Source organism: Haemorhous mexicanus, chromosome 32 (assembly GCF_027477595.1).
Source record: "Haemorhous mexicanus isolate bHaeMex1 chromosome 32, bHaeMex1.pri, whole genome shotgun sequence".
NCBI classification, from domain to species: Eukaryota; Metazoa; Chordata; class Aves; order Passeriformes; family Fringillidae; genus Haemorhous; species Haemorhous mexicanus.
The window spans coordinates 2,511,748-2,524,244 of NC_082372.1; the positions used below are offsets into that span (position 1 = coordinate 2,511,748).

The window sequence follows — 12,497 nt, forward strand, 5'->3', positions numbered from 1 at the left end:
CCGTGGGCAGGGACTCTGGGGACACGCGCTGCTACTCATCCCTCTGTGGCCCGGCCATGGTGGTGGCTGCCAGCTCGCCCAGGGTGGCCACCACGTCCAGCAGAGCATCCAGCAGCTGGGAAGGGAAGGGCTGGGGAGGGGGCAGGGGAGGTGTCAGGGACCTGGTGGCATTTGTGGCCTCCTGTGGTGGCCCCTGTGCCCTCCCAGGGTCCCCTTTGTCCCCTCCCTGGAGGATTCTGCGGTCTCCTCTGTCCCTTTGTCACCCCCTCATCCCCCCTGCCACCTGCTGTTGTCCCCCCTCCCCCATCCATCCTCAGTCCCCTCCACCCCTCTGTCACCTCCCTCTTTCCTGCCACACCCTCCTGTCCCCTCTGTCACTCCTGTGTCCTCCCACGCCAGGAATGTCGCACCTCGTGGGGCTCCATGGCTGGTGGGGACACTCTGGGAACACTCTGGGGACAGTCTGGGGACATTCTGGGGATACTCCGGGGACACCTTGGGGACACTCTGAGGACACACTGGGAGTACTCCAGGGGACAAACACACCCAGGTGACAGTTGGGGACATGCAGGAACGTGGCACAGCCGGATGGAGCAAGCGGGAAGAGGTGACCTCACTGCCTCACCCTGACTGCCCCCCCGACCTGTGGGGCCAGGACAGGGTCACCAATGTCCCCTCAATGTCCCCAACGGGACCCCAATGTCCCTTGAGCATCTCCACATGGCCCCAGTGTTGCCCCAATGTCCCCAACAAGGCCCAAGTGTCCCCCTGATGTCCGGTTGGGGACACTGGGGACACACGGGGGTCCAGTTGGGGACCTTGGGGACACCCCCATGTCCTTTCCATGGGGACACCGGGGCTGTCCTGACATCCCCTTTCCCATTTTGGATCACCATGATGTCCCTGATGTCCCCACAGTGTCCCCAACAGGACCCTGCTGTGTCCCCAGTGCCCCCAACAGGACATCGGGGGACTCTTGGGGCTTGTTGGGGACCCTGAGGGGACATTGGGGTCTTGCTGGGGACCCTTAGGGCACATGGGGGTCCCGTTGGGGATATCAGGGGGGCATCAGGGCCCCGTCTTTGCCCTACTGGCAGGGGGGGGAAGTGACATCGCGTCTTCCTGTTTCTCCTATCTGGCCGCGTCAGCTTCCTGTGTGTCCCCAGCTGCCACCCGGGTGTGTTTGTCACCCGGAGTGGCCCCAGAGTGTCCCTGGAGTGTCCTCAAGGCATCCCTGGAGCGGCCATGGAGCCCCTCGAGGTGCGACAATCCAGGAGTGGTGGGGGGGAGGGGACAGAGGGGACATGGGCGGTGGCGGGAGGAGACAGTGGGGGACGGAGGAGACATGGGGGTGGCAGGAGGGGACAGGGGGTCGCAAAGGGGACAAGAGGGCATAGTAGGAATGGGGGACGGTGACAGAGAGGTGAAGGGGGGGGACAACAGGAGGTGGCAGGGAGTGGCAGAGGGGTCAGGGGGGTGGCAGAGGGACAGAGGGGACAGCAGAACCCTCCAGGGAGGGGACAAAGGGGACCCCTCGGGGGCAGGGGGCCATCGCAGGAGGCCACAAGTGCCACCAGGTTCCTGACACCTCCCCTGTCCTCTCCCCAGCTGTCCCCTGCCCTGCTGCAGCCACAGGTCACCGTGGTGGCCATCCTGGGCGAGCTGCTGGCCACCCTGCCCAGCCTGGACGAGATGCTGTTCGTATCCCCAAAGCGCCAGTACTCGGACCTGGAGAACTTCACCAGGGAGCTCCGGGTCACCCTGTACGGCACTGATGACACCTGGTGGCGCCGCAGTGTCACCTCCGATGGTGATGACCCTCCTGCCTCCCTGAGCCCTGGCCGCCTACAAGCGCACCCCGTGGACCTCCTGGGAACATGTGACAATGGAGGCCTGGCGCTGGCAGCGGTCAGTGGATGTGCTTGTGGACAGGTGGGCCCAGCTGGCCAGGAAGGCCACCCAGCTCCACAATGCCTGCAGGGAGGTGGCCTCTAAGTCAGGCTACAGAGTGGCCACTGCCCGGGCCAGGGAGCTGCAGGCCGAGGCTGCCCGTGATGGGACAGCTCAGGAACACATGGTGGAGCTGGGTCAGGCCCTGGGCGGGGAGGAGGGGGCTGGGGGGGTGGCTGGGCATGAAGCCCAGGTGAGGACAGATGCCAGGGTGGCTACCAGCGAGGCAAGAAGGGCCAGCACGGTGAGACAGCAGATGGAGGTGGCCCTGGGGCTGCTGGAGCGCTTGGTGGCCACGTGTGACGAAGCCACCGCCTTCCCTCGGGAGCTGCAGCGCCTGCTCAGGGACATTGAGGCCGTTCTGATAGGGACAAATGACATGTCCCCCAATGTCCCCGAGGCCTTGGTGGCCAAGGTGGCCGAGGCTGAGCGGCTGTGGGAGGCCAGTGCCCGCCTGGCCAAGGATCACCTGGAGGGGACACTTGACAACATCATCAAGTTCTATTTCACTGGTGGTTGTGCCAGCCCCTGTGCCTGTGGGGTGGCTGAACGGTGCCAAAGAGCCACCGAGGACATCCCAAGGCTCGTTCAATCCCCAGCAAGTCCCCAAGGTGTCCCCGAAGTGTCACCAGTGAGCATGGAGATCCAAGAGGTGCGACGGAGGGGAGGCCGGGAGAGCAGAGGGGGACAGAGGGATGGAGGGGACAGAGGGTTGGAAATGGGGCAGGAGAGAGTGGCAGGAAGGAGGGAGGTGACAGAGGGATGGAGAGAAAAGGGGGATAGGAGGGACACGGGGGGTAGTAGGAGGGACAGCAGGGGAGCAGGGGGTGGCAGAGATGACAGCAGTGGAGGCAGGGAGTGCGAGGGGCTATGCAGGGAGGGGCAGGGGGTGGCAGAGGGAACAAGAGACTAACAAAGGGATCTCCAGGGGACAAAGGGGACCCCTCAGGGCCACCACAGGAGGCCACAAGTGCCATGAGGTCTCTGACACCTCCCCTGTCTCCTCCCAAGCTGACCCCGGCCCTGCTGCAGCCACAGGTCACCGTGGTGGCCATCCTTGGCGAGTTGTTGGCCACCCTGCACAGGCGGGACAAGACACTGCCCATGTCCCTAAGGTGCTTGTGCTGGGACCTGGAGAAATTCACCAGGGAGCTCCGGAACAGCCTGTACTGCACTGATGACCCCTGGTGGCGCCGCAATGTCACCTCCAAAGATGATGATCCTCTCACCTCCCTGAGCCAGGCCCTGGCCGCCTACAAGAGCACCCCATGGACCACCTGGGACCATGTGACACAGGCAGCCAGCAAGTGGCACAGGTCGGTGGCTGTGCTATTGGACAGGTGGGCTGACCTGCCCTCGGCAGCCACCTGGCACCACAACACCTGCAGGAAGGTGGCCACTGAGATGGCTGACATGGCGGCCACCGCCACTGCCCGGGCCAGGGAGCTGCAGGATGAGGCTGCCCGTTATGGGACAGCTCAGGAAAACATGATGGAGCTGGTTCTGGCCCTGGGCGGGGAGGAGGGGGCTGAGGTGGTGGCCGGGCATGAAGCCCAGGTGAGGAGAGATGCCAGGGTGGCTGCCAGCGAGGCAAGAAGGGCCAGCACAGTGAGACAGTGGGTGGAGGAGGCCCTGGGGCTGCTGGAGCGCTTGGTGGCCGCGTGTGACGAAGCTGCCGCGTTCCCTCGGGAGCTGCAGCGCAGGGTTGGGGACATCGAGGCCACCCTGGAGGGGGCAAATGAGGCATCCCCCAATGTCCCCGAGGCCTTGGTGGCCAAGGTGGCTGTGGCTGAGCAGCTGTGGGAGGCCAACGCCCGCCTGGCCAAGGATCACCTGGAGGGGACACTTGACGACATCATCAACTTGTATGTCAATGGTGGTCCTGAGAGCCCCAGTGGGGTGGCCGAGCGGTGCCAAAGAGCCATCGAGGACATCCCAAGGCTCCTTCGACCCCTGAAGCATCCCCAAGGTGTCCCCAAGGTGTCCCCAGTGAGTATGGAGCTCCAAGAGGTGCGACAGGGGGGAGGGGGGAGAGAGGGAGACAGAGGGGACACTGGGGCCAGGGGGCAATGGGGGATGGGGAGGACACGGGGGCTGGTGGGAGGGCACAAGGGGTCACAAAGGGGACAGGATGGAATGGCAGGAAGGGGGGAGGTGACAGAAGGGTGGAGGGGAAAGGGGGTGAGGGGGCAACGGCTGATGAGGGGACACAGGGGGAGGAGACATGGGAGCTGGTGAGGGATGGCAGAGGAGACAGCGGGGGGTGGCAGGGGCTACGGGTGTGGTGGCAGAGGGACAGCAGAGAGGCAGGAGGCGGGAGGGGCTGCGGGGGGAGGTGCAGGGGGTGGCAGAAGAAACATGAGGCTGACACAGGGATGGAGGGAACAAGGGGGACCCCTCAGGGGCACAGGGGGCCACCGCAGGAGACCACAAGTGCTCCGAGGTCCCTGACACTTCCCCTGTCCCCTCCCCAGCTGTCCCCAACCCTGCTGCAGCCACAGGTCACCGTGGTGGCCACCCTGGGCGAGCTGCTGGCCGCCCTGCCCAGGCGGGACGAGGAGATGCTGCCTGTGTCCACATTGCGTCTGTACTGGGACCTGGAGGAATTCACCAGGGCCCTCTGGGACACCCGGGACTGCACTGATGACCCCTGGTGGCACTGCAATGTCACCTCTGATGATGATGACCCTGTCACCTCCCTGAGCCAGGCCCTGGCCACCTACAAGAGTGCCCCATGGACCCCCCGGAACCACATGACAATGGTGGCCAGCAAGTGGCAGGGGTCAGTGTCTGAGCTCGTGAAAAGCTGGGCCAAGCTGGCCAGGGCAGCCACCGAGCTCCGCAACACCTGCAGGGAGGTGGTCACTGAGGCAGCCACTGAGGCGATCACCGCCACCACCCGGGCCAGGGAGCTGCAGGACGAGGCTGCCTGTTATTGGATAGATCAGGAAATCATGATGGAGCTGGGTCTGGCCATGGACTGGATTGAGTGGGCTGTGATGGACACCGAGCATGAGGCACAGGTGAGAAGAGATGCCAGGGAGGCTGCCAGCCGGGCAACAATGGCCACCATGGTGAGACAGCGGGTGGAGACGGCCCTGGGGCTGCTGGAGCGCTTGGTGGCCGCGTGTGCCGAAGCCACTGCGCTCCCCCAGGAGCTGCAGCTCAGGATTGGGGACATTGGGGCCGCCCTGGAGGGGACAAATGAGGCATCCCCCAATGTCTCTGAGGACTTGGTGGCCAAGGTGGCCGTGGCCGAGCGGCTGTGGGAGGCCAACGCCCGCCTGGCCAAGGATCACCTGGTGGGGACACTTCAAGACATCATCGACTGCTACTTCGGCTGTGTTCCCAACAACCCCCATTGCCACAGGGTGGCTGAGTGGTGTCAAAGAGCCATCGAGGACATCCCAAGGCTCCTTCGACCCCCAGAGCGTCCCCAGAGTGTCCCCAAGGTGTCCCCAGTGAGCATGGAACTCCAAAAGGTGCGATGGGGGGACAGAGGGAACACATGGCAGGAAGAGGGGGAACGGGGGGTGAGGGGGCAGTGAAGGATGGAGGGGACACAGAGTGATGGGAGGGGACAAGGGGTTGCAAAGGGGACAGGAGGGAGTGGCAGGAAGGTGGGAGGTGACAGGGGAGGGGACATGGTGGGTAGGGGGCAGTTGGGGATGAGGCGACCCAGGGGGATGGGGACACAAGGGGTGGCAGAGGGTGGCAGAAGGGACAGCAGAGAGGCAGAGGGCAGGTGGGGCTATGTGAGGAGGGGCAGGGGGTGGTAGAGGAAACAAGAGGTTGACAAAGGGAAAGAGGGGACAAAGGGGACCCCTCGGGAAGGGGGCCACCGCAGGAGGCCGTAAGTGCCACCAGGTCCCTGACACCTCCCCTGTCCCCTCCCCAGCTGTCCCTGGCCCTGCTGCAGCCACAGGTCACCGTGGTGGCCATCCTAGGCGAGCTGGTGGCCACCCTGCCTAGTCAGGACGAGATGATACTGTTACTTATGGCCCCAAGATGGCTGTACTGGGACCTGGTGGACTTCACCAAGGAGTTCCAGACCACCCAGTACTGCTTTGATGACACCTGGTGGCACAATGTCATCTCCGATGATGATGATCCTGTCACCTCCCTGAGCCAGGGCCTGGCCTCCTGCAAGAGCACCCCATGGACCACCCGGATGCGTGTGACAATGGTGGCCAGGAAGTGGCAGCGGTTGGTAGCTGTGCTTATGGACAGGTGGGCCGAGCTGGCCAGGAAGGCCACCAAGCTCCGCAACACCTGCAGGAAGGTGGTCAATGAGGCGGCCTACAGGGTGACTGCCTTCACTGCCCAGGGAAGAGACCCGCAGGATGAGGCTGCCCGTGATGGGACAGCTCAAGAAAACATGGTGGAGCTGGGTCAGGCCCTGGGCGGGGAGGAGGGGGCCGAGGTGCTGGCTGGGCAGGAAGACCAGGTGAGGACAGATGCCTGGGTGGCTGCCAGCAAGGCAACAATGGCCACCAAGGTGAGACAGCGGCTGGAGGTGGCCCTGGGGCTGCTGGAGCACTTGGTGGCCGTGTGTGACGAAGCCACTGCCTTCCCCCGGGAGCTGCAGCACAGGGTTCGGGACATCAAGGCCACCCTGAAAGAGATAAATGAGGCATCCCCCAATGTCCCCGAGGACTTGGTGGCCAAGGTGGCCGTGGCCGAGCGGCTGTGGGAGGCCAACGCTCGCCTGATCAAGGATCACCTGGTGGGGACACTTGATGACATCATTGATTTCTTGTTCACTGATGATTCTGCCAACCCCAGTGCCCGTGAAGTGTCTGAGCGGTGCCAGAGAGCCATCGAGGACATCCCAAGGCTCCTTCAACCCCCGGAGCATCCCCAGAGTGTCCCCAAGGTGTCCCCAGTGAGCACGGAGCCCCAAGAGGTGCAGTGCGGGGTGAAGCAGGGGGGGAGGAGGGGGACAGAGGGGACACTAGGGCAGAGGAGGCAGGGGGGGATGAGGGAACACAGGGGGTTGGCAGGTGGTGGCAGGGGCTTAGAGTTTGGTGGGCGGTGGCAGAGGAGACAGCAGAGGGGCAGGGGGTGGGAGGGGCTACAAGGCGAGGGGGCAGGTGGTGGCAGAGGGAACAAGAGGCTGACAAAGGGATGGAGGGGACAAAGGGGAACCCTCGGGGGCAAGGGGCCACCCCAGGAGGCTGTAAGTGCCACCAGGTCCCTGACACCTCCCCTGTTCCCTCCCCAGCTGTCCCCGTCCCTGCTGAGGCCACAGGTCACTGTGGTGGCCATCGTGGGTGAGCTGCTGGCCACCCTGCCCTGGCGGGATGAGGAGATGCTGCCCAAATCCCCGGAGTGCCTGTGCTGGGACCTGATTTGCTTCACCCAGGAGCTCCGGGCCACCCTGCACCGCATTGATGACACCTGGAGGCGCCAAAATGTCACCTCCGTTGATGATGACCCTCTCACCTCTGGTGATGATGATCCTCTCACTTCCGATGATGATGACCCTCCCACCTCTGATGATGATGATCCTCTCACTTCCGATGATGATGACCCTCCCACCTCCCTGAGCCAGCCCCTGGCCGCCTGCAAGAGCACCCCAGGGACTACGTGGGACCATGTGACAATGGCAGCCAGCAAGTGGCACAGGTCAGTGTCTGTGCTTGTGAACAGCTGGGCCCGGCTGGCCAGAAAGGCCACCAAGCTCCGCAATGCCTGCAAGAGGGCGGTCAATGAGGCGGCCTACAGGGTGGCCGCCTTCACCGCCTGGGAGAGGGACCTGCAGGACAAAGCTGCCCGTTATTGGACCGCTCAGGAAGACATTCTGGAGCTGAGTCAGGCACTGGGCAGGGAGGAGGGGGCCAAGGTGGTGGCCAGGCGTGAAGCCCAGGTGAGGGAAGAGGCCATGAAGGCTGCCAGCGAGGCAAGAAGGGCCACCATGGTGAGACAGAGGATGGAGGTGGCCCTGGGGCTGCTGGAGCGCTTGGTGGCCGCGTGTGACGAAGCCACCATGTTCCCCCGGGAGCTGCAGCGCCTGCTCAGGAACATCGAGGCCCCCCTGGAGGGGACAAATGAGGGGTCCCCCAATGTCCCCGAGGCCTTGGTGGCCAAGGTGGCCCTTGCCAAGCTTCTGTGGGAGGCCAACATCCGTGTGGTTAAGAATCACCTGGTGGGGACAGTTGAATACATCATCAAGTTCTATTTCTTTGGTCATCGCACTGGCCCCAGTACCTGTGTTGTGGCTGAGCGGTGCCAAAGAGCCACCGAGGACATCACAAGGCTCCTTCGACCCCAGGAGCGTCCCCAAGGTGTCCACAAGGTGTCCCCAGTGACCATGGAGCTCCAAGAGGTGCGATGGGGCAGAGAGGGAGATGGGGGGATGCTGGAGGGGGCATGGGGCTGGCACGGGGTGGCAGCGGGACAAGAGGCTGACAAAGGGACAGAGAGGACAAACGGGACCCCTTGGGGGCATGGGGCCACTGCAGGACGCTGTAAGTGCCACCAGGTCCCTGACACCTCCCCTGTCCCCTCCCCCTATGTCCCCTCCACAGCTGCAGGCACTTGTGGCCGTGGTGGCCACCCTGGGAGAGCTGGTGGCTACCGTGACTGGGCCACACAGAGCCAAGTGCCTGCACAAGTCCCCAGACTCCCTGCAAGAGGACCTGAGGAGATTCACCCGGAGCCTTCATGCGATCCTGGACCACGGCAGTGTCACCTCCCTGAGCCACTGTGGTGTCTCCTCCCTGGGCCAGGCCCTGTCTGCACTCAAGGTCACCCCTGGGACCACCTGTGCCTGTGCCAGTGTGAGAGCTGCAGCCAGCGCCTGGTGGGAGTTGGTGGCCAGGCTCGTGGACAGCTGGGACTGGCTGGCCAGGGAGGCCACCGAGCTCCGTGACAACCACAGGAAGATGGTCACGGAGCAGCAGATGATGGTGACCCTGGACAAGGAAGAGGTGGCCTGGGAAATGGCCACGCACGATGCCCAGGTGGTGTCAGCCACCAATGAGGCCATGGCAGAGGCTGGGGTGGCCACCAGGAGAGGACATTGGGTAGTGATGGCCCTGGGGCTGCTGCAGCGCTTGGTGGCCACGTGTGACAGAGCCACCTTGTTCAACTGGATCATGGAGTGCCAGCTCAAGGACATCGAGGCCATCCTGAAGGGGATAAATGAGGTGTCCCCTGAAGTCCTGCAGGCCTTGGTTGCCAAAGTGGCCGAGTTTGAGCGGCTATGGGGGGCCAGCACCCGCCTGGCCAAGGATCACCTCTTGGGCGCACTTGGAGACATCCACGACCTCCTCTTGAGTCCCTGTGGTGACCATGGTGGCCCTGGTGGCCCCAGCAGCCGTGCGGTGGCCGAGCGGTGCCAAAGAGCCATTGAGGACATCCCAAGGCTGCTGCTGGGACAGTGATGTCACTGCTGTGACATCATCGGGGCAGTGATGTCATTGGAGAGACTTGTGGACACTTGAGTGCTACCAGCTTCTCGAGTGCCACCAAGAGCTCCTCAAGCACCACCAGTTCCTCAAGTGTCACCAGCAACTCGTGTCACCAAAAGCTCCCTAAGTGCCACCAGCTCTTCGAGTGCCAGCAGCTCCTCGTGTCACTAAGAGCCCCTCAAGTGCCACCTGCCTGGGACAGAACTGGTGCCACTGGGCTGGTGGTAGTGCCATGTCCCTGGTGCCATGTGTGCGGTGTCCCCGTGTCCCCACAGATGGGACACGAGAGGTGGCACAGGGGCACGGGGGTGGTAGGAGCAGACAGGGGGTTGCAAAGGGATGGAGGGGACAGCAGAGCCCTCCAGGGTGGGGACAAGGGGGACCCTCGGAGGTCACAAGTGCCACCAGGTCCCTGACATCTCCCCTGTCCCCTCCACAGCTGGAGGTGATGGTGGCCATGGTGGCCACCCTGGGCAAGCTGGTGGCCACCACGACCAGGCCACACCAGGCCAAGTGCCTGCGCATGTCTCCAAACTCCCTGCATGAGGACATGAGGAGACTCACCCGGAGCCTCCATAGGACTGTGAACCACGGCAGTGTCACCTCCTTGGGCCACCGTGGTGTCCCCTCCCTGGGCCGGGCCCTGGCCACCCTCAGAGCAACACCTGGGACCACCTGGGCCGATGTGAGAGCTGTGACCAGCGCCTGGCAGGAGTCGATGGCCAGGCTCGTGAACAGCTGGGATCAGCTGGCCAGAGAGGCCACCGAGCTCCGTGACTCCTGCAGGGAGGTGGCCACTGCTGAGGCCGCTGTTGCAGCCACCACCAAGGCCAGGGACTGGCAGGACACGGCCGCCTGCTTGGGGACAGCTCCGGAAAACATGGTGGCCATGGAACAGGAGCTGCCACTGGCCCTTGGCAGGGAGGAGGGGTGTCGGCAGTGGCGTCGTTTGAGGCCCGGGTGGTGGTGGCCACAACAAGGTGCTGGCGGCCACCATGGCCATGGGAGGGGCTGTGGTGACCCAGAGCCAGGCATTGATGGCCACCAGGAGGGGACAGGAGGTGGAGGCCACCCTGGGGCTGCTGGAGCACTTGGTGGCCGCGTGTGACAAAGCCACCGCCTTCCCCCGGGAGCTGCAGCGCCTGCTCAGGGACATCGTAGACACCATGGAGGGGACAGAGGAGGAGTCCCCCGATGTCCCCGAGGCCTTGCCAGCCAAGGTGGCCGTGGCTGAGCGGCTGTGGGTGGCCAACACTCGCCTGGCCAAGGATCACCTGCTAGGGGCACTTGATGACATCAACAACATCTTCAGTTGTGATTCCAACAGCTCCAGTGCCCCTGTGGTGACTGAGAAGTGCCAAAAAGCCATCAAGGGCATCCCGAAGCTGCTGCAGGGATGGTGATGTCACTGCCATGACATCATCACAGTAGTGACATCCTCAGGGGCATTGCTGCTGTCACCTGTGCCCTCCCCGTGCAGTATTTGAGACAAATTTGGGGAATTTTCTGGGATTTCTCATTGATACTGTCCCAAATCCTGATGGGAATTCCAGGGGTGACGTCACTGGGGACACTCAGGGACACTCAGGGACAGGGGACAGGGGTGAATGAGTCCCCTCAGCAGCTTCCAGCTTTCCACTGTGCCTGCAGCAGAGCCAGGTCATAAATTGCAATTTTATAAATTGCTTCTGCAATTCTGCATTGGTTTCTACACTTTTGTATTGCCATTTACACATTGCTATTGATCACCAGAAATTTGATATGGTATTTGATACTGCTATTATCAGTGATTCCTTGTAGCTGCTGGTTGGTGCAATATAATCTATCAGTTCATGTGTGCACCGTACAGCCTATAAATAAATATTTAAATAAATAAATAAATAAACAAATGATTATTCTCTATATACATCAGACTGGTCTGATCTGAACTCTGTGTCAGACACATTCCTTGAGCCCACTGAGGGACGAGTGGTCAATAAAGCCATCCCAACATTCCTTGAGGGGAGCACAGCCAGGGAGCTGCTTCAAGGCGCTGTCTCTGAGAGATTTCCCCTTGGAAACCCGGGGTGGGATGGAAATACACCCGAGCAGATGGCAAAATTAAACTGATATCAAAGCCTCGTGGAATGGGGGTTAAAACATGGGGTCTCTAAAGCTGTCAATTGGTCAGAGCTTCAGCAAGTGAGGCAAAATGATGATGAATCAGCCACTGATTTTTTAAACAGGTGAAGAGAAACTGCCATCAAATATACTGATGTAGATCCTGAATCAGCTGAGGGTGAAGCACATCTGGTTTTGTTTTGTGTGGGTCAGGCTTCAAATGATAAAAGAAGAACAGATAAAGGGAGTTGAAGACATAGATAAACTGCTGGAGGGTGCCTGGAAGGTGTTTTGAGACAGGGGCCCAAGGGAAAGAGTTCATCCCAACCCAGCAAGAAGGCAGCTCAGGAAAAGTCACCCAAGAAAGCTTCCCCTGCGGAGAAGGAGCAGAGTGCATCCTGTAAGAAATGGGGGCACTGGAACAAGGACTGTCCAGTGCTGAAAGAAAAATCATCAGTCCCCAGCTGCCAGCAGAACAAACCTCAAGCAGCTCAGGCTCTGAGTGATGGGGGCCGAGGGCTGTCATGGAAATGATTAGCATTGACTCCATGACTGCAGGAGGCTGATCAATCACCTTATCCTACCATACTGTATTGTTCTGTACTAATTAATAAACTCACCCCCTCACAGACAGTCCAATACAGACAGATCCAATTGGTCAACCAATCCAAACTCCATCACCAATTAAGATAATGGCCAGTTAAGAAAACACCTTTTAGTAAACCAATCTGCATAACACATTGCGCATGTGCACAACAACAGGTGCAGCAAGGAAGCAGATAAGTGAGAGTTAAGCCCCTGGGCCTCCACACCAGTGCATCTTCCTTTTCTTCACAGCCTCCTTCTCTTCCACACAGATAAAGTTTAGGATTGACAAATCCTGGCTTGGGAGAACAATAGGGGCTGAGCAACTGGGGTTTTCTGAGAGAGGAGCCTCACTCTTCAGAATTGTTAAAAGTTTAATAAGGGATAATTAGAGACAAATCAGTAACAGCACTGGGTGCTTGGCCATGGCCAGAGGCACAATGGTTA

The 12,497-nt window shown here is 61.4% G+C and overlaps 1 protein-coding gene across 8 annotated transcripts; it reads left to right on the forward strand.

The window, feature by feature from the left end:
- Window positions 1–217: 217 nt before the first annotated feature.
- On the forward strand, window positions 218–11,271 carry LOC132340501 (uncharacterized). Of its 8 annotated transcripts, none has more exons than XM_059871526.1 (8): window positions 218–1,260; window positions 1,609–2,602; window positions 2,962–3,939; window positions 4,425–5,432; window positions 5,849–6,856; window positions 7,175–7,578; window positions 8,158–8,278; window positions 8,481–11,271. In XM_059871526.1, the coding sequence occupies exons 2-8, from the start codon at window positions 1,886–1,888 to the stop codon at window positions 9,336–9,338; spliced, it is 5,094 nt and encodes a 1,697-aa protein (XP_059727509.1). In that variant the 5' UTR covers window positions 218–1,260; window positions 1,609–1,885; the 3' UTR covers window positions 9,339–11,271. The 8 variants fall into 8 exon arrangements, with proteins under 8 accessions (XP_059727509.1, XP_059727510.1, XP_059727504.1 ...); XM_059871521.1 differs by having other exon boundaries at window positions 221–1,260; window positions 7,175–7,443; window positions 7,492–8,278; XM_059871522.1 differs by having other exon boundaries at window positions 221–1,260; window positions 7,175–7,395; window positions 7,444–8,278.
- Window positions 11,272–12,497: the final 1,226 nt, after the last annotated feature.